Genomic DNA, 22,655 nt, shown 5'->3' with positions numbered 1-22,655 from the left:
AGCGGATAAAAAAACTCTCAAACTCTATCATTGAACTAATTTAAGAAGATAAAACTATTCTGAAACAAGGAACACAAATTTTAAATCTTAAACTAGAAAGCTATAGAGGATGATATTCAAAATTGAGGCAAAGCAAGAGCATAAAACCATACACAGCTCAGGATATAGAATTCTTCAACAGTTGGAGTACCAAGGAAAGAATTAAACAATAAGGCACTAACGGTATATAGAATTCTTTAACAGCTACGGATCATTTGTTGTGCAGAGAATTCATATACTTAAAAATACAGGAGTCACCTTCTTTGCAATAGCCTATCAAGGTATACAACAGACTGTGGAAATCAGAGACCTACCAACATCTAGAAAAGTAAGTTTTCTAGAAAATGCAGTGTCCTCAAAAAACAGGGATTTACGGAAAGTATATAGGTTATGATAATAAGATAACTACGGCCAAAATTTTTATTCATACTGAATTTAACTATAAGCACTACTGTTTAGCAGGGAACTATTATCAATAAAATCTTGTAAAGTATATAGATATCTCACTGTTATGGAAACATATACAAAGAACCACAAAAGTACACTGTCCTAGACCATTCTTACCAATCCGGAAAACCTCACTTACACAAAACATGTCACCAAGAGAGAAAGAATTCCCCATCAAGATATGTCACAGCTCATAGTCTACGTTAAGCACAAAAGTAATAACAAAAATAACAAATAGTGACGACATAAGCGAGAGCAGAACACTTCAGTAAAGTAATGAAATGCATTCATATACATAATACATATATACTATATAGTGTTAAATAAACAGAGTTCAACCACAAGGACATATTAGTTCATACATTCTCTTTATGACATCCAAAATCTACTTATATGTATAAGTAGTAACCACGGGTTCATGAGGAGTAATGAACAACAAATGTAACTCAATATCAATTATCAATCACCTCACATTACGGTCAGAAATACCATAGACTAATAAATAAAAATAAGAATATATCACTAAAATTCCGAAATGATGTGCATACATTTATGAATAACACATTAACCTCAATGTCAGTTACCAATCACCTCACATTTCGGTTAGAAATAACATAGATAGTTTATATAATTAAGAATATACGACTACAATTCAGAAATGATGTGCATATCGTAGAGACAGAAATACATAACTTAAATTTCGCAATTATCATTAACAACTGGAGCTAAGAGCTGCAACTAAACAACACATTTCGATTTAATTCAATTCATTTACCTCAAAACACAAAATGAACATAAAATTTATACCAACAACATTACATTGCCAATTGCCAACTAAGCAATCGAACATTTGGCTCCAGCTTCTTCCAGCTGCTTCTTAGCCTCCTCGGCCTCCTCCTTCGACACGCCTTCCTTAAATTTCTTTGGCAATCCCTCAATCAACTCCTTCGCCTCTTTCAACGCCAAGCTAGTAATCGCCCTAACCGCCTTAATCGTGGCAATCCTAGCATTACTCGGCACCTCATCAATCATCACGTCAAACTCCGTCTTCTCCTCAACGGCCGCCGGAGCATCAGCAACGGCGCCAGGAGCAGCGGCAGCAGGGACGGCGGCGAACGAGGCAGCAGACACACCTAGCTTGTCCTGGAGATACTCGACGAGCTTCTGAGCGTCGGAGAGAGTGAGATTGGAGATCTGGTCGCCGAGGTCGACGACTTTTTCGGGGGCGTCGACGGCGGCGAGAGGGCGGAGATGAGTGGCGCGGTGAGTGCGGAGAGAGAAGGGGGTTTGTTTGGGGAAAGAGAGAGTGAGGGGGTTGGGTGAAGGATAAGAAGAGGGTGTAGGGTAAGAAGTGGTGGAGCGGAGGGAGACAACGACTGTGGAGAGGACTGAAGAAGCCATTGGAATTGAATTGAATTGGAGAGAAAGGGAATGGAATGGAATGGAATGGAGGATAAGAAATAGGATAGAGGAGGATAAGGAGTGAAGAAGATGGGGTGAACAAGTGATGATGCTTATGAATTTTCGAACATCAAAATACACTGTCAACGGGCCAAGTTTATTGTATCCAAGCCCATGTTGAATTTTTAACCCAATAACATAATTGAGTATTGTGTATACTGCATACCGTGGTTAAATATTTCTTCAATTTAAATTTTCCAAACAACTCATTAAAAGATTTAAATTCTTATCATCAACAAAATAAAGATGTATCATCCGACCGAGAAGTTATCCACAATTTCAAAATTAAGATTTATTTAAATAGTTCCCACTATTTAAATTTACTTTAAAGTAATCCAACATCTTAAAAAGAAAAATATCTCGGCGAAACTTTTTTGCGTCTCTTTTATTTCACGACTCTAAAAATTGATGGAACATCTTGAATCAGTTAAGTTAAATATTTTCTGACTTGTTTTTATTTTTCTAATAATAACTGATTACATCTCTGTTCTTAATTTTTCTCAGATCTTGTTGAACTAATCATCAACAATGGTTCAACTCTTGGTTATACTCCTTGCCCTTTCAAAAAGCATGATTCAAGGAAGAGTTCGGTTCGTTATGGGTTTTTTGTGTTCGATTCACAAGGGTGGTGGAAGAGCTCATATACAATAGTCTTGATGCTGGTGCTACAAAGGTATTTGTTGCTTTGGTTGTTGGCACAGGCTACATCAAAGTGAAAAGACACTGATACGATCTTCAGTTGAGTTATATAGTATCAAGTAAGTTTTTCTCTCTTCAAGATTGAAAAATCACTTCGAAATCAAGACGATCTTTGTCATGTTCATTCTGAAATTCATATCCTTATTATTAAAACCTCTTTTTAATCATGAATTTAGTCCTGATTTACCGTCAAATCTTATATTTTTTTATATTTTTGTTCATAATTTAGTATGTATTATTTGTCTTATAAACCATCCTTTTGAGACTTTTTGTGAATCTTTTTATTACTAAATTAGGTTTGGATCGTTTCTTTTGATTTATATCTTCTTGATTTAGTGTGTATGAAGGTGCATTTTTATAAGTTTCTTGAAAGTGAGATATATGATTATTTGTTCGTGTTGCCTCTATAATCTTTGTACGAATAATTTACATTAAATTCTTATCTTTGGTTATTGCTTTAGATCATCAAAAGATATATCCATAAAATATATTAGTTTGCATGTATTTTCATGACTTTATATTATACAAATTTTGTATATCAGTCTTTTTCACTTTTAAGTTATTAAGGATCTTCTTTTACGATCTTCATATCGTGATGTTTTTTGGAAAAACTAATAAATTAGCATTACTTTCATAGTGAAACTTTAGGCAAGAAATTATTGTGATTTATATGTTTTTAAATGTGTTTTTAATGCTCTTTCAAAATGTGTTGAAAGTTGGACAATTATTCTTGAGTGATATATGTTATAATCAATTAGTTTCTTATTTTGAAAATTGATTCCTTTTATAAAGTTCTTAAGATTCAAATTTTGTATATTTTCAAATAAATGTTGTTAATTAGACGGTTTTATATTGTGCAAATGTGTTATACATATCATTTAATTTTCTTTATTGTTCATAAATGATTTTGATTAAGCAGTCAAGTCTTATGGCTTGTTTGGTGACTTTTATAGTCAAAGTACCATTTTGGGGGTCATGATTGATGGCATAATTGTGTCTTTAAGAGGTATTTTAGGTCATATTGATGACTAGATTCATTGTATTAAATTTAGAATATATTATTTCTTTTACTTTGTGATGTTATGATAACCCTTTCGTTGACTAATTGGATAATTAAATAATAAATTTACGTTGATTGGGATATAAATATGTTTTAATTTTGATTTCTTTATTTTCCTAACAAAAATCTTAAGTTTTTTTATGTATTTTTGTTCTCATAAGAAAGATTAGTATGTATTATGATTTATTTAGTATTGCGTGTCTAACCAAAGTTCTTACTTTGGTTAGACATGATCACTTTTCATAATTGTATCTTATTTTTGTTAGTTCTAAAATTCTTATTTTTGAATAAGATGTTATATTATTATAATTACTAGCATAAAAGCCCGTGCGAGGCACGGGGCTCTAATTTTTACTGCATTTTAAATAATATTCATATGTCATTATATTGTTCTTGTACGGACCTTGAGTTTGTATTATGTTTTAAATAATATCCGTGTGTCATCATATTGTTTCGAGCGTAACTATTACGTTTTACTTTTTGACAAAATATGTAAACATGAAAAATGTAATATATGTAAGCTAATAGCATTAATAGTAATAATAAGTACTATTCCCTCCATTCCATTTTATATGACCCTTATTCTTTTTTGAGACATCTCTAAAATAGTGAACATACTATACTTACTATTTTTAAACACTACTTATCACTATTACACACACTACTTCTCTATTTTATACTCTTTTATATTAAATAAACACTATTACACTCACTACTTACCATCACTATCTCAAATCTATTATTAAATTTTGATATATTCCACCACTTTACCCACTTTCCAACTAAATTTCCTCTTTTTTACTACTTTTTTCTTAATCTCCGTGAAAGTCAAATAAGGTCACCTAAAATAGGACGAAGGGAGTATATTTCTAAAAAAAATTATAGATCAAAAACTACATTTGAACTGATATTTCTATATTCAAATTCGTTAGGATATAGAGACCATCATCATATTATCAATTTTCAAAATTATATTCGAAATTAATACTGAAATTTTAAATTTTAAATATATTATACCTCATTAAAAGAATCTGTAATTTATTGTTGAAATTATTAAATTATTTCAACTAATATACCATGATTTTGATAAAAACCTATTTTTGATATGTGAATTACGATATCCTAAATCATGATTAAATGAAGATGTGTGGTCCGCGTTGCCCTACATTTATTTCTTCTTTTTTGAGCGTACGTTTGCATAATTATTAAAGTGATACATGATGGAACAGATCATCAACACATTCTTTTTAGCATATGTTGCACACATTTTGTATAAATAAAAATTGAAACATGTGTTGTACGTAAAAAGACACGTACCTTATTTTATTATAAAAGTATCAATTGAACTACTAACCATATAATTGCACCCCAAAAATTTCTGACACCTTTGATGTGTCTTATCCTTTTATTTTTCATATCAATTATATAGTACTTCAATGTATTATATTTTTATTGTTAATTTAAAAATATTTGATGAATATTACTTTGATACAGTATGTTATAACATTATCTTGTTATAAAATTTTAATTTTCTATAATTAGTTTTTTGAGCTTGTCTATTAAGACTTTTAATGATTTTTCATGTAATCGTTATAAAACAGATCTCAAACAAATGATTTTATGGAATTTCAAATAGCAAAAAGAGAGTAGATATGAGTTAGGCATCATGAAGTTCATAAAACCATAAAATATTTAGTTCAATTAGTCGTGTAGTTACTTTTTTAGCTTTGTGCAAACTCACATTTTTAATATTTTGATACTCGTATTTATTAGGAGTGATCAATGTGGCATATCATGTTCAATTGTTAAAGATCAAGTTATATATTCGATATTTTGAATCATGAAAAAACTATTCTTGTTCTAGTCCCGTTTAACCAGATATTAGTTTCACCGTATCGCATCAGATTATCCGGTTCAGAATTAATTATATTTTATTAGTTTAATTTGTAAATGATTAATTTAACTGTAGTTTGAATCATTTTATTTAACTGGTATGTTATATATTGGATGATGGCATATTAAAAATTATAGTTTTAAGACTTTAATATATATAACTTATTTCTCTGCGTTATTTTATTTAACAAAGTACAATTTATAACTCAAATCTTTTTAGTAGTTCTCGTAAACGCGTTTTATTATTATGTGGTTAACTTTTGATTAACAATATAAAATTTCCTTAAATTCACCTTCATATCACAAGTTATAGTATTTCAAATACATATATCATCAAAATTATATCATTTAGATATATTTTCCGACACCAAATTTGATGTATTGTCACTATCCTTATATCTATAATTTTTTTAAAAAAAGATTTAGTTACACATCAAATTCTGAATTCATAAGTTTAAAATAAAAAAATATTCTACATAGGAATATTCTTTCAGTCACCTTATTTCGTGTTCTCCAAAATATTGTAATCTCTTTTGTAAATTGCCTTTTATAATAAAAGAAATTAATATGACATAGCCCATGTTGAAAGCCCATCAATTTTTCCTTTCAAAGATGCTCGCTTAAACCTCAGTTTTTGTACTTATTTCTCACATTCATGACTTAAAAATTTCTATAATATTGTATCGGTGCTCGTTTAAACTATTAAGTTAGATTTGAATTCGAATACGAATTATATCTATTTTTTGAAATCCGAATCATGGCACGAACCCGATTATTCATATTTTTTTTAATTTTAAATTTATTTATGTAAATAATTAATTTATAGATATTAATCTATCATGTAAACAATATATGAGACTTAACTGAAATAATAACTCATCTCAAATAAATAAGATATTGAGACGAATATAAATACAAAAGTTTTAAAGTATGTGATTAATGCTTTTGAGTAATAAACTAATTGTTTGCGTAGCTCAAGTGGTTTGAGTGATGTGTTTGTATTGGAGAGATCCCGAGTTCGAGCCTCATGAATAACATCTTTTTTTTATATATATGAGATGATGTTAGGTTCGGAGTTAGGCTCAGGTTCGGAGCTAGGTAATTTATTTGCTCAGGAGGGAGGCTTGACACGAACCTGTTGGGCTACTATATATATAAGTAGATAGATTTTTATCAGGATTTATATGTCATAGTTGGGTTTATTTTCCTCCAACATATTTTTTTTCTTTAATTTATCATTCTTATGCTTGTTTTTGCTTGCTTTGTTTTTCAGGATCTTGGAGAGAGACCTTACGGGTTTTCTTATCAGACTTTAAAGTCTTAATATCTAAACGTCCGGAGATATCTTTGCGTATCTTTCAGTTAGATGATAAACTTTATTGGATGAAAGTAATCCCTGATGCGGCTATTGTATCTATGATACAACTCATCTACGAGTATGTAGATCCTGACAAAAAAAAAAAGGGGTTAATAATCAAATGAGTCATCAAAGTGGACTCAATATATCAAGTTGGTCACTGAACTCAAAACCGTCTCAAATTGGTCACTTAAGTCAGTTACATGTATCTTTAAATATGAGTTAAAGGAGTAAAAATATTATTTACATAGATTTACACATTATTCTTGAATGTTACCACAACTTAATACAAGGTTATGACTTCTAGTATTTATGATAATATATTTAGATTTTATCAAGTTTATTTGTTATTTATTTTTTATTATATAGTTAATTTCTTTATTTTAATTAAAAATGAATAATAAATAAACTTGATAAAATCAAAATATATTATTATAAATACTAGAAGTCATAACATTGTACTTAGTTGTGGTAATATTCAAGAATAATGCGTAAACTTCTGTAAATAATATTTTTAATCCTTCAGCTCATATTTAAAGATACGTGTAACCGACTTAAGTGACCAATTTGAGACGGTTTTGAGTTCAGTGATCAACTTGATATATCGAGCACATTCTGATGACTCACTTGATTATTAACCCAAAAAAAAAAAGTGATTTGGATTATATGAAATTCTGATGACTTTTACTCGATTCGATTTTCAATATCACATAACTTCATTATTGAATTAATTTTTGCTAAAAAAATGTGCCTTCGCTGATTCTTGGGATAGTATTTGGGCTAATGGAATGAATCATGTGTGATTTGGCGTACAAGGAAGTCCGTCTTTGAGGCCCAATGAAAAATACTTGAGGACACAAATTGATTATATTTTCAAAAAATTATATTCCTGTTATCGGTTATTTGATAAAAACGATCATTTAAAGCTCATTACATTATTTTGGTGAGTTAATCCATAATCACAAAGTCTTAAAAACTAAATTCTATACATAAACAAACAGCCATTCCGAAATTATTATCAAAAATTAAGAAGCTACAACAATTATATTACCAACAAATAAACAGCATCTTAAAAAAGCTTTCTCCTTTTAATTTACTGAAAATAATTGGTTCGAGTAATTGTGGCAAAGAAGATAGTAACGACAGCTAGTGTAACGCAATAAGATGGGATTTGTGAATAATAATGCATCGACACATACTTTCACTTGAGCCTCACTTCACATCTCATCCGCTATCAATGCAGTTGACAAACAGTGAATCACTCATGGAGCTGCCATTTTATTTCGATGTTAACTCCCCGTCACATGGAGCATCATTTCCAAATTTAGTATGTTGCGAGCTTTAATAATAGCAACTTCACCGCAATTATTTAATCATTTAACTTGATCTATGCAATCACAAAGCTTCGTACTTGACGCTGATGTATCTGGAGTAATCAATCTTGAATGTTATTGTTAAACTGAGTATTATCACAGGGCATAATAGTACTTTACATATAACAGAATATAGATATATAGTATCTGTGTGTATAGGAGTTTGTTACATTTTCAACAGCTTGTATAAAGCTGAGTTCTCTCTGTAATGTGACACAACTTTACATTTCATATTCAGAGCTCTTTACTTTGCATTTCGTGAGTGTATACATAACACAAAAGTCATCATGGTATCAGAGCTTTGTATATACAGATCGAGTGCAAATTTCATCTTTCTCTTCTCTGCGTAATCTTCTTGAAGCTTACAGTTGAGTTTTAATGGCGGGAGCACGTTTTACGTTTGCTGATCTGCAAAATCCACTATTTTTACATCCTTCAGATGGACCTACATCGGTTGTTGTACCGAAGCTTCAAGGTGCGATTGATTATCGTTCATGGAAGCGCTCTATTGAGATCCAATTAGCTTCGAAAAGGAAGCTCGGATTTGTTAATGGCACGATTCTACGCAGCACAACAGATGAAACTGATGCTTTGCAGTGGGATACGTGTAATGTTCTGGTAATTTCTTGGCTCCACAACAATGTTTCTGAAGCAATTCGCAATTCTATTCTATATGTTGAATCTGCTTGTGAAATCTGGAGTTTGTTGGAGAAACGTTTTATGTTGACTAATGGATCTCGTAAATATAAGTTGAATAAGGATTTGTTTGAGTTGAAACAGAACAAATCTTCAATTGCTGAGTATTATACTGCCCTAACTTGTGTTTGGGATGAAATTGATTCACTGAATGTTTTGCCTGTGGTTGCAACTGTAAATCCTGATATTGTCAAATTGATGAGTACTCTTACAACATTCAAAGAAGAGGCAAAGCTTTTTCAGTTCTTAAATGGATTAAATGAGATATATGCTCCACAGCGTAGCCAGTTGTTAATGATGATTCCACTTCCTACTGTTGAAGTTGCTTGTGCAGCTATACAGCAAGAGGAATCACAGAGAGAAGTGTTAAACTGTGCTACTGATTTTGAGAGTGCAGCAATGTTGAGTCAGAACACTAGTCAAGGAAACAGGATTTTAGAATGTGTAATTTGTCATAAAAAAGGTCATACTGCTGAGAGGTGTTGGACTAAAATTGGCTATCCGAAATGGCATGATAAGCATAAACCTAAGCCTAATTTCAAGTCACAAGGTTCAGCTGCTCCTAAATGGAATGGAAATAAGAAAATGAGCAACAATGCTCAGGCCAGTGTCTCATCACAGGCTTCAGACACTGTCAATTTGACATCTCAACAATTAGAACAGTTACTTAAGCTTTTGCCTAACACAGGCAATGGAACAGATGAAGAATTAGATGACTCCTTCTCAGGAATGGTGACTTGTTGCTTGTCAACTGCTAAGTGTAGTTCCTTGACCTGGATAATTGATAGTGGTGCTACAGACCACATGACAGCATATCTGCAGAATCTTGTTGATGTTAGAAAGGCCCCTCCAAATAGTGTTATCAAACTGCCAAATAATCACAGTGCAGAGATATCACATATTGGATCATTACAACTGAAAAATGGTCTTGTACTTAAGGAAGTCTTGTATGTGCCTTCTTTCAAGCATAATCTGCTTTCTATTCACAGGCTGGCACAAGATAATTCATGTTATGTGAAATTCAATCCTTCTGATTGTGAAATTCTGAGAAAGGCTGATAATCAAGTACTTGCTGTTGGGGTCATTGAAAATGGTTTGTACTGTATTTCAGACAGGTCTGTCTTATCTCAACAAAAGGAATTGAATGCTGCTCAGAAAATTGTTTCATCTGAACATGATTACACTGTCTGGCATCAAAGATTGGGCCATGCCTCTAAAAGTACAATACAGCATATTTCACAACTGAAAGATGTGGTTACTAAATCAACAGAGAAGGTGTGTTTGACTTGTCCTGCAGCCAAATTCACAAAATTACCTTACAATCTGAGTGATAGTCATGCTGCAAAATCATTTGATCTTGTCCACTTGGACACTTGGGGTCCATACAGAGTCTGCACACGGGGCAAATATCGTTATTTCTTGACTCTGGTTGATGATCATACAAGAATGACTTGGATTTACCTCATGCAGCATAAGTCAGACTTCTTAGAGAAATTTAATACATTTTTTAACTATGTTTATAATCACTTTGGCATTACTGTGAAAACTCTGCGCTCAGACAATGCTCCAGAATTCTCAGATTCTGGTGCAAATGCTTTCTATCAGCAGCATGGGATAACACACCAGACTTCTTGTCCTCACAGACCTCAGCAGAACTCCAGAGTAGAACGCAAACACAGACAAATTTTGGAGCTCTCAAGAGCCTTAAAATTTCAGTCAGGTTTATCCTTGGAATTCTGGGGTGATTGTATCATGACTGCTGTCTACATAATGAACAGACTGCCTACATCAGCTTTGGAATACAAAATTCCTTATGAAGTTTTGTTTAAAGAGAAGGTTGATTACAGTGAATTCAGAATTTTTGGTTGCTTGGCAGTTGTGGCTAATCCTTCTACTTCATCAGATAAATTTGAAGCCAAAGCCATTCCTTGTGTGTTTTTGGGATATCCAACAGGTAAAAAGGGTTACAAATTCTTGAGTCTGATTGATCATACTACATTTGTATCTCGTGATGCAAACTTTCATGAGACAGTTTTTCCACTGAACAAGTCCTGTGAAACACCCTATATTCTACCATTGCCTATGTCACTCACTGCACCACCAGTGTCTTCTTTTGTTGACATTGATGAATTTGTGCCCATTTCTGCAACTAGCAATGCATCTGAGCCAGACACATCCACCAATACTGTGGATATACCACTCAGGCGCACTGGTAGACAGAGTAAACCTCCATCTTGGCTACAAGACTATGCTACTATACCTACTAAAGCTGCTAACATAGCACAGTCTGCTGATCATGTTATTTCACAAGAGTTCAGTTGTTTTCTGGCTACTATTTCAACATCTGCAGATCCTAAAACATTTGCTGATGCAGTACAGCATGATCATTGGGTTGCAGCAATGAATCTTGAACTTGATGCTCTAGAACGTAATGGCACATGGGCCATTGTTCCTCTTCCACCTGATAAGAAACCAATTGGTTGTATGTGGCTTTTCAAAACTAAATTCAAAGCTGATGGAAGTGTTGAACGATATAAGAGCAGACTTGTGGTGTTGGGATGTAAGCAGCAGTATGGTATCGATTATGAACAGACTTTTGCACCTGTTGCAAAAATGTCTACTGTTCGAGCTTTACTGGCTGTAGCTGCTGTGTATAATTGGATTGTAGTTCAAATGGATGTTACGAATGCGTTCCTCTATGGAGACTTGGATGAAGATGTGTACATGACGTTGCCTCAAGGTTATACGTCTTATGGCAGTAGAATTAAAACTGGTCAATCAGCAAAGATGAATGTAAGTTCAGATATTCATTGGGTGTGCAAACTCTTGAAAAGCCTGTATGGTCTCAGGCAAGCGCCTCGGAATTGGTTCAAGAAATTATCAGACACTCTAATTTCACTGGGTTATGTTCAATCACAAAGTGATGCAAGTTTGTTCACTATCATCACAGCATCTTCCTCTACATTGGTACTCATTTATGTTGATGACATTCTTATTGCTGGTGACACAGAATCTGAGATTGTCAATCTGAAGAAGATGTTGTCTAATGTGTTTCACATGAAAGATCTTGGCAATGTGAACTATTTCCTTGGCCTGGAAATTGAACGGAGTTCAGCAGGATTTTTTGTGTCTCAAAGGAAGTATGTGAGAGATTTGTTAAAAGAATTTCACATGGACTCAGCTACATCAGTGAAGGTTCCACTTGACTGTCACTTAAAGCTCACTCCAAATACAGGAGATCCTTTGCCTAATCCTACTGATTATCAACGTCTTTTGGGCAAGCTGATTTACTTGACGGTGACTCGACCTGACATCACATTTGCTGTACATGTCTTGAGTCAGTTTATGCACCAACCTACAACTACTCATATGCAGGCTGCTAAAAAACTGCTCAGGTATCTCCGAGGCACGTCCCAACAAGGTATTTTGCTGGCATCTTCGTCTGCAGTACAACTCCAAGCCTTCTGTGACAGTGATTGGGCGAGTTGTCCAACTACTAGACGTTCTACAACTGGGTTTTGCATCCTCCTTGGTTCATCTCCTATTTCATGGAAAAGTAAAAAGCAAGCAGTTGTGGCAAGATCAACAGCAGAGGCTGAATATCGCTCAATGGCAATGACAGCATGTGAGATCACCTGGTTACATGCATTGCTCAAGGACATGGGGATCAAGTCTTTACCTTCCACTGCACTGTACTGTGATAATCAAGCTGCAATCTCTCTAGCAGCTAATCCTGTTCTGCACGAGCGTACTAAGCATGTGGAAATAGACTGTCACTTCATTCGGGACAAACTGAAATCTGGTGAACTGCACACTTGTCATGTGCCTTCTCATGAACAACTTGCTGATATTCTGACTAAACAGCTGCCAGCACATCAACAGTCTTACCTCCTGTCCAAGCTTGGAGCTTCAACCTCAGCTCAGCTTGAGGGGGAGTGTTAAACTGAGTATTATCACAGGGCATAATAGTACTTTACATATAACAGAATATAGATATATAGTATCTGTGTGTATAGGAGTTTGTTACATTTTCAACAGCTTGTATAAAGCTGAGTTCTCTCTGTAATGTGACACAACTTTACATTTCATATTCAGAGCTCTTTACTTTGCATTTCGTGAGTGTATACATAACACAAAAGTCATCAGTTATCTATCCCCAGTCACCGATCTTCATCATGCACAATCATAGTTTGTGGACGTTCATATTTGCTCTTTCTGCATTATCACGCCATGTTCTTTGTTTCGTCAAACCCTGTACCAAACGCATCTTCATCTCATAGAATCTTTATGTATTATATATAACATTAATTTTTATGTGGTTGACGAAAAATATTGTGTTTTTATTTACGAAGAAGACTTTCGAACAAAAGAACAGTTAATATAAAATATTAACTGGGTTAAAAAATTTCTTGAACACTTTAGTTTTATTTTTATTTTTTTTAAACAACTTGAACACTTTAGTTATTTGGCAAGAAAGAGGGGCCACTTGAAACCCAATGATTATAGTAGTACTTAATTTGGCCCAATGGTGTTAATTAAATTTCATTTATACAAGACTAGGTTCAACTATTACTGAAACGCTGGTCGAGATATAAAGTTGGCCCATATTGTGTTAATTAAGTTTCTTGTATGCTTATGATGGCAGGTTTAATCCATTTAGTATTTTAGTGTAAAATCAAGATAAGCCCATCGATAACCTAATTCCATGACATGTTATTTTTCAACACTATTATGTACCGTTTGAGTTATCTTAAAAAAAGTGATTCTAACTTAAATTAAAGAAGTGTAGCAAAAGTGAGAAGTAAATAAGTTAATAAAGTGTTTGGAAAAAAAATAGAAATTCTGAGAGAGAAGCTAGCATTCTCAGCTTCTTAAAAGTGCTTCTACTTATTTACACAAACGGGTCACGAAAAAGAGAAGCAAGAAACAGGAACCACTTCCTCAAAACAAACAGCCCATATATATATATATACTATTTACTTACTGAGCCGGTGTACTCGATTGAAAATTTAATACATTATTTTTAATATATAAATTTTAATGAATTGTATATGATTTTGATTTTATATACAATCTTGATAAAATGTACCGGAGTTGATATACATTCTTTAAGATTTAAGTACAAATCTCATGGAATTTAATGGTATTTCAAAAAACTTAAAATACATTGAGAAATTTCACAAAATCCATCGTTTTATAAAATCTAAAAAATTCATTAGCATTTGAATTCATTTTAATAAATTTCAAAACAATCTTCATTGAATACCATTAAATTTCTAAGCATAATATAAAATTCTGATAGAAATACCACCAAATTTTGTAGCACATAATTTAAAATCTCAATTGTTTTTATCATGGAACTTGGAGCAACTCCAGCCGACCAAAATCTTAAGAGTATCATTGAAATAAAATGTTTTACAACATAATCTCTTAGAACTCCAATTTAACCGATGATTATATCCAACTCCATTGAAGATAATATTAGATATAAATTCGATATAAATTTACAAAAACACAATTACTGATCATAAATAATGCCAGAATTTATTTCGTATAACTCGGGTAAACAGCAAGGCCCTCAACAAACTTCCAATTTGTCTAGGACAATGCAAGAAAGGAGTTTTCATCACTAGCTACTTTATGAGAATCAACAACTCATTCGTATGTATCTCTCCATCTATCATCACATACATAAAACAACAGCAGTACAACAACATATACATAACTCCTATGTATCAAATCATAAAAGAAGACATGGCCGGGGGATTGGAGTTGTCTCTGATGTGTTACTTATCATGTAAAGGTGGAGATTGAGTGGAAGGAGAAGCTTTATTCATTATTAGTATGTGTGCGTGTGTACATTTATCACTATAAATATACATCGATTTAGTGCTTGTCAATGTTACATGGGGACCTTGTTAAGGTGCATACTTGTAGCTTTCAGTCGGTCGTTGATATTTTAAATTATTGTAGTAGAGAATTTTATGCGATCGATCTCTTTGTAATCTCGTAAATGTTTGCCGGTTCTACCTCTTGATGGACTCATTATTTTGTATAGAAAAATAAATCAATAAAACTGTATCTATAAATATGTTTTCATAAGTGATCCGACCTCTCTCTATATATGAAATTTTTTGCGAATAGATTGATTATCTGTTACTCTCTGTTCCCTTGGTTTTTTATCTTGTGAAATGAGGTTCGACTTGTATTTTAAAATAAGTCATTTATCTTGTAAAATGGATTTCACATGTATTTTATATCTTTGATAAAATATAAATTTATAAAATATTTTAATGTTTTTCTTCTAAAGAAAATTTTAAATACGTATAGAAAAGATTTAAAAATTAAAAATAAGTTATGAAATTATATTTTATATAAATTTAAAAATAAATGTCAAATATTGCAAAAATAGGGTAAACAAATTAGTGATAATTAAAAAATTATAGAAAAACTAGAGCAACAAAGAGTGTATAATGCGAGACTGTTTTACTACTCTAATTTCTTTACGTTACTTTTTGGCACGCTTTTCCACCCTCATTCAACGTACAGTTTCATAATATATATTTTAAATTTTTTTTCTCTAATTAAAAATTTGATACTTAAACTTTTATTCAAAAAAAGAAAATTTTGAAAAAAAAATTTATGAAATTATACTTTATAAGAGCCCAAAATGCGTGCAAACAGTGAACGTAAACAGTAAACAAGTATATATTTGTTTTCTTTGCAATTTGTAAAGTGCCAATAGAAGTCTCCTTAATAGATCAAAGTATATGTTGTCAGAAATTTTTGAGGAAAGCTAAGGTCGAGTATATGAAACAACAAAGAAGAAATTTTTGAACACTTGATTATTCAACCGATAAATTGATCACCCGAAACCGTTTGCATTATTAGTCATCTTTTCGGAGATTTTCCCGCTTTACATTTTCTTCGACTTTTCGTTACATCATAATAGCTGTTGCGAAAATTTAAGGAACTGTATTCACATCTATAATGATGACGGTATCATCCGGCAATGAAAATTGCATAACATGAAACAATGATCGAGCCAACCTGACATGTGAAATATGTGCAAGTGGGTATGGAATTACATAAGAAAGTTAGATAGATGAGGAAAAGAAGATCCATGTGGAGAGTTCTATATTAGCACTTCTGAGTTAGGCTTCCCTTAACTTTCATACAACAAAAGGTAAGGCACATATATGGTTTAAGAAGCATCACTTGTTCAATTTTCTTAAACTACTTCATTATTTACTTCATCTGACAAGTAATTTAGTTTGGCGTGCTTTCGGTATTCGCCAACCCTAATTATATCGCCATAACCTACGTTTGTTAGTTAGATACAGAAGATTATGAAATCAATATGCTAGCATCAGTACTCACACTAGACCCAGCTAGCTATAAACAAAATTTTCAATGAATAAAATGATTATAGCTTTTCTGTAATTTTTCACGCTGTTTGTCTTGTTTGCACGCGTGAGCACATGCTAATGACTAAATTTCACACTTTTGGCTCAAATTAGTATGGTTGTTGTATATGCGGGGTCCATCGTTATTAAAGAATAGTAGACGATCAAAATCATTCAAATTTATATTAGTGCCTATAATGTGCCCACGAGCACATCATAGAAATCCGTTTTTTATAAATAAAAAAAATAGAGCTACTTAAATTTTGAATTAGTTATTTAAAATCATGATTTCGTCATGGATGATTGTCCAAGTTTTGTTGCATATTTATTAATGAAGTATCATATAAATGACTAATTTATGAACACAATCTTATTATTAATAATATGAGTTAAACTAAAGAAAATATTATTAACTAGAATTTGAGAAATTTAGATTTTTCTTTTTGAAATGCCTATCCTTTTCACGTTCTAACAGCATGAGTTTAATTTTAAACACTCATACACAGATAGTAACATAAACATGAGAACAAATTAATTAAGCAGAGCGGGAAGAATTAAATTAATTAAGCAGAGCAGGAAAGATTAATTGAAAGGTAATGTTCCGGTCGTTTTCGAGTGTTCGACTTTAACATGAGAAATATTAGGAAAGTTAGAAGCTATCTTTATGTTAAAAGTAAATCTGATATTACACTAAAATACTACGATAGCTAATTTCGACCGTCAAAAAACGATCGAAAATAGTTATTTTCGATCGTTTATGGTGAAAAGTAGTTTCTCATCACAAATTTATTTTCGACTGAAATAATGACGGAAAAAACTGGAGTGGGTAGTCGAATTTGTGCTGTCGAATATAAATTTATTTTTTGACCGGCTAATTTCGACTGTTTTTATTTTTGACCGTATCTATTCGCATTTTTGATCGGTTATTTTCAACAATATTTATTTTCGACGTTTACGGTTGAAATTAGCTTTCAGGCGAAACCAGCCGTTTTTCTAGTAGTGAACCTAGCCGCATGTACTTTCTTAAATAATTTATTTTATTTTTATAATTTTTTAATAAAAATCAATTTTAACACTGAAATAAATAATTTATTAGATTTAACTTTTGTTATAGTTTTAATAACTCGCAACACTTATCATTTATAATTAAATTATTATTTTAAACTTACGTAGAAGACTCTGAGCCTAAGCACGCACCAGAGGAGCCCGCCTAGATTGGACAATACTTCACATGCAGCTTTTGTGAGTTGTGACTAACGTAAGTGCCTAATTAAGTTTTGACAAAAGTTGGTAAACGGATTAAGATTACCATATAAAAGTATCAATAATTATGTGCAAATTAACATAAAACTAACCTTAACAGGATAAACATATTGTTAGATAAACACAATTTTTTTAAGCTTAAGAAGTCTACTCATGATATATAAGCAATACTTTCCCACCTATCACTCTTTTAATCATCAGTCAAATCAAAGTTTAGTTCTAATACTCCCTCCGTCCCAGTCAATTGTATACGTTTCTTTTTCACTGCTCGACACGCTTTTTAAGGCTCTTATAAAACATAGTTCTACAACTTATTTTTAAGATTTTCTTTTTTTGTATAAAAGTATAAATGTTATATTTTTATACAAAAAAAGAAAATCTTAAAAATAATTTACAGAACTATACTATATTGAAGCATTAAAGTCCGTGCCGCGCCCCCGTACCCCAATGTATACTATTGACTGGGACGGAGGGAGTAGAGATTATCAAATACTGATCACATTTGCTAGATAAAGCGGTGTACGGACGATTTCATTGACGTGGTCATTTCTATGACACGAAGTCAATACTTTTAAGAGTTACGAGTGACGATCGATTTAATTAGATTATAGCAAAATTTCTTAAAATATGCAATAGATAGTCTTAACTATGTTTAGGCGATAAAAAACCGAGATCAGACTTAATCATGAAATATATGAATTAAAGATTAATTAGATTAATCAGAAATTGGACAAATAACTTAATTGAGAATCCTAAGTATTAATCTGGCGAATTATGAGACGCGAATTAGTTATGATTGGTCATTGATTTTTAGGATAATATTGGAAGTCGTAATTTCATTGCGGTTGTTTTCTCTTTCAATTTTGTTTTCAGAATTTTTTTTTACTTTTGCCAACTAAATATTCAAAAAAAAAAAAATCCCTAATATTGGAAGACCTGAATAACAGATTGTAATAACAATAACGATTAACAACACTGTACTGATATACTCATGATCCAAATCAAATTTGGACCTACTTCGAATATAGAAAATGCATCCATACATCATATAGATGTATGCTATATGTTCCTTATACAAATATTATAATACAAGGCGTTATGTCGATTAATTAAACTTAATTATAATTAAGTCCCTTGTACTAAACCAGAACCCGCGCCTTACTCCATAATTAGTCATTATTTAGCAGGTGGATAGACCAAAAATCCTCCACGTTCCACATATTCTCGTTACTCTGATCCGCCGGAAAAGAAGGCGGCGGCAGAGCCGCCCCAGTGTCCATGTTCACGGGGTAGCTCGGCGGCGAATAATTCTCCATCGCGTGATCTTGTGGAGCCCCCGAAGCCAAGTGGCTCGAGCTCGCTTGATTATCATTGGTCCACATAATGTGCTCAGAATTCGAGCTCTGTCCAGTACTGAAATTCTGCTGGTCAGCTTGCTTCATATGCTTCTGAATTCGAGTCCTCCAGAAATTCTTTATTTCGTTGTCGGTTCTCCCCGGCAAGTGCTTAGCAATTTTCGACCACCTACGGAACAGAGACTAATATTAATACAAAATTTAATTCGACCCGACACAGAAAGGTATGGTAAAGAAAATACCTGAAAATTAGGTTACGGCCCACTATTAGTTACAAAATGTAAAAACAGAGTAAATACAATACAACATATGTTGAAATTGAAGCATGTTACATGTTTCTTTTAAGTGGATCAAGAGAAATAAGCTCATGTTCCACGGTCCTGAAATGAGCTCAGCCTAATTCATATGTTGTGCTTGTTATTTAAAGGAACAGGCTCTAAGCTGCATTATGCGAAACTCAATCTCATTCGACAGACAGCTCGTGCTCTGAAAATCTCAATAGAATCGTGCATTTTGCAGAATGGATCAGTGTATTCATCGCGGTGGAGACAAGGTTTGGTTTTCTAATGCTACATTCATGATCTTGCCATGTTAGACAATGTACAAAAATCTATCATATCTTCGGACACATATTTCACATGTACTTATTCTTGTACCGGAAGGGATAGTGAATAATTGCACGTAGAGTCCTCGCGAGGTTTAGCTACTTTAGGGTTATAACTTATAAGTACAGAAGACGGATTAAAAGGATTCTAGGTAGATAAGGTTATTGATAAAAGGAGCACCATAGATTAGTATGGGTAATGAGGAAAGGGGGCCTGGGGGATTGAGGAATTAATGGGGATGAAAGACTAAGTAGGGAGGGCCACAATGTCTTGAAGAGCCAAAACATTGAGGGCACTAGTCAGGATCAAGTAAATCATCAAATTGACTTGGATAGGGGCTATTTTAACTAAGGGCAAGGGCTTTACAGTATGGCCATTGAAATGGCTACACCTTGAAATGGAAACTTCCATTGGCGTACGCTTCCTGGGGCTACCTAGCTAGCTATGCCGCGTTCTAAACTCATCTTTCACTAGCAGTATATATCTATATTGCTTTCTCCCATCATTTATTTATTTAAAATTAAGTCTTGCATATACAATATCAAATATTAGAATACAATATGATCCTGATAAGTCTTTCTCCCAACACTCTGAGATTTCACGAGAACTGGTTGTTTAACAATAAAGTCCTTGCAAACATCATAACGAGCTAGTAACATGAATATATTGAGTTTCAGAAGAAATTTTTACGTACAGAGATTTTTATTTTGTTAATATGGAAAGAAAAAAGGAGGAAAGATTTTTGGGAAGGGAAGGAAAAAGAGTGGTGACAAGCTAAGCTAGATGGGTCGTAGGTTGTTGATGAAGCAAGTGATGATTCTAATGATTAAGAAGGCAGATGTATTTGATGATTGACAGGTGTTGCCGCTTAAAGCTCATCGACAACAAGTAAGATGGCGGACAAGCGTTTAGAACATGCATCATGCATATGGAAAACTACTGGCAGATTTAGACTGATATTCATTTTTTTCGCGATTAAACAAAACACAAAACCATAATATTTCTCTTCTGCATATTGCATACTGGTTTTTGTACGTACGTAGCCAAGAAATTGAGATTTATAACTTAACTGAACAATTTCTGAAATCCAGATATCTGGCCGTGAGATCTATTCGAAAACATGAATGCAAAGTAGGGAAATTTGGTATAAAATACGAATGGATTGAAGCGAAATAAGGTGCATGATGAATATGATACGAGATTTAAGATTCAAGAATCGAAGAAAATAGAAACCTATATGTAGTAGCTCCTTTACTCAACAATTGAAAAAGAAATATTCGAAGTATCAGAAATATTCAAATAGGCATAAATTCAATAATATGATTGAATCTGCATGCATGTACGTACCTGTTTCCCCACTTAGCATGAAGTTCCATGATCAACAGCTGTTCTTCCGGCGTGATATTCCCCCTCCTCACATCAGGACGCAGGTAGTTCAGCCACCGGAGCCTGCAGCTCTTCCCGGTACGCTTCAATCCTATTCCATTCCCACAATTCTTATCGGTAATCAAACATAAACTCAATTACCTAGCTCTTGTAACTAAAAACCAATAGAGCGTGTTTGTGTGTGTGTTCAATTACCTGCAGATTTAGCAAGGGAATTCCAGACACCTTCCCCATGATTCGCGATGTAATTGATCAGAATCAGATCCTCTTCCATAGTCCAAGGCCCCTTCCTCACTTCCACATCCAACTGCTGCTGCTGCTGCTGCTGAGCTTTCCGGTCCATTTTCGAAACAGAGTAGACAGGAGGGTGTAATTAAGCTAGGTAGCTGGGGTGTGGAAGAATCAGTAATAGTATGAATATGTATATTCATAAGATGATACTATTTGTGTAAGTTGAAGAGAGGATGGAGTTGGCCTTGGCTTTTATAAAGATGTCTTAAGTTACCATTTACTCACTAATTAAGTTGCTAAACACGTATTAACAAAGGACGTAAGACACCTTCTAACCTAACTTGCCCCTAACTAGCATCATTCGATTACTAATTTCTTTTGCGTTACTTTTTATTTTCTTTTTCTGGAAACTTGAATATTTGATTCTCGTATGTGTAAAAAGGTTTGAGAATATGGAGGAGACCCCAGCGATCATGTATAGATGAGCTGGACTCTCTATATCCTGTTTTTTTTTCTAGAGAAATATTTGTACATTTTTTGTTGTCGTTATATGAGTTGGACATCTTAATAGAATCAAGAAGTAAAAACATACAGATTTTTATGTTTGTTTTGATGTGTATTTGATTTTAAGAATATTGCCAACTGCATTTTCATATATTTTATTGTCAAATATTCTTCGGTCATGTAATAAATAACTCTGTCTAGTTGTGTGTGAGAGAAAAACCTTCATCAAATATGTATAACTGTAATCTTTAATGTTTTCCTAATAATATAATATAAATTTCAGTAGTAAATTTTCTGTTAAAAATTAAAACTATGTATGTATTATGAAAAAACATATGTTTAATCAAATATATATTCTATTCAAACCATTCCAATAACTTTGGCTACTATAACCTTCCCTGTCACTATTATTAATATCAATATATAATCAACAAAAAAAATCTAAGTGCTCGTTTGGTTGCCTCTCCAATACCCAGGAATTTCAACTTCCTACGAAGTAACTATAGATGAAGTTGTTTGGTTGACAAAAGTAAGGGAAGAGCAACTTCCATGGAAGTATGAATACCCATGATTTGTAGGAAGTTATTAACCCACCCCACCTTTGGTCATTGGAAATTCTCATGATTTTAAATTCCACTATAACAACCAAACAATTTTTTTCACTTCCTATATATTTTAATTACCAGGAAATTACTACTTCCCATAGGAAAGTTAATTCCCGGATGCAACCAAACAAGCACTAAATAGATAAAGAAATAGTTCCTCCTTAATTTATATAGTTACCTTGTTAATTCTTAAAGGTGATGTTTTCTTTATACACAGGAGCTTTTACTTTATTTATTCGATGTTATTCATAATTTGTATAGTTCACATTTTTCGG

The 22,655-nt window shown here is 32.9% G+C and overlaps 2 protein-coding genes across 3 annotated transcripts; one reads left to right on the top strand and one right to left on the bottom strand.

The window, feature by feature from the left end:
* Positions 1 to 1,175: 1,175 nt before the first annotated feature.
* Positions 1,176 to 2,014, bottom strand: LOC108224840 (large ribosomal subunit protein bL12c). Its single transcript, XM_017399574.2, has one exon. The coding sequence runs from the start codon at positions 1,885 to 1,887 to the stop codon at positions 1,321 to 1,323; it is 567 nt and encodes a 188-aa protein (XP_017255063.1). The 5' UTR covers positions 1,888 to 2,014; the 3' UTR covers positions 1,176 to 1,320.
* A 17,402-nt stretch (positions 2,015 to 19,416) lies between these two features.
* LOC135147317 (uncharacterized) lies at positions 19,417 to 21,759 on the top strand. 2 transcript variants are annotated; one of them, XM_064080362.1, is made up of 3 exons: positions 19,417 to 19,602; positions 21,018 to 21,118; positions 21,242 to 21,758. In XM_064080362.1, exons 2-3 carry the CDS (start codon positions 21,019 to 21,021, stop codon positions 21,274 to 21,276), a joined length of 135 nt encoding a protein of 44 aa, XP_063936432.1. In that variant the 5' UTR covers positions 19,417 to 19,602; position 21,018; the 3' UTR covers positions 21,277 to 21,758. The 2 variants fall into 2 exon arrangements, with proteins under 2 accessions (XP_063936432.1, XP_063936430.1); XM_064080360.1 differs by lacking the exon at positions 19,417 to 19,602 and having other exon boundaries at positions 19,611 to 21,118; positions 21,242 to 21,759.
* The last annotated feature ends 896 nt before the right edge of the window (positions 21,760 to 22,655 follow it).

The sequence above is a fragment of the Daucus carota genome, chromosome 6 (genome assembly GCF_001625215.2).
Source record: "Daucus carota subsp. sativus chromosome 6, DH1 v3.0, whole genome shotgun sequence".
Classification (NCBI taxonomy): Eukaryota; Viridiplantae; Streptophyta; class Magnoliopsida; order Apiales; family Apiaceae; genus Daucus; species Daucus carota.
This window is presented reverse-complemented; position numbering and strand designations above follow the sequence as displayed.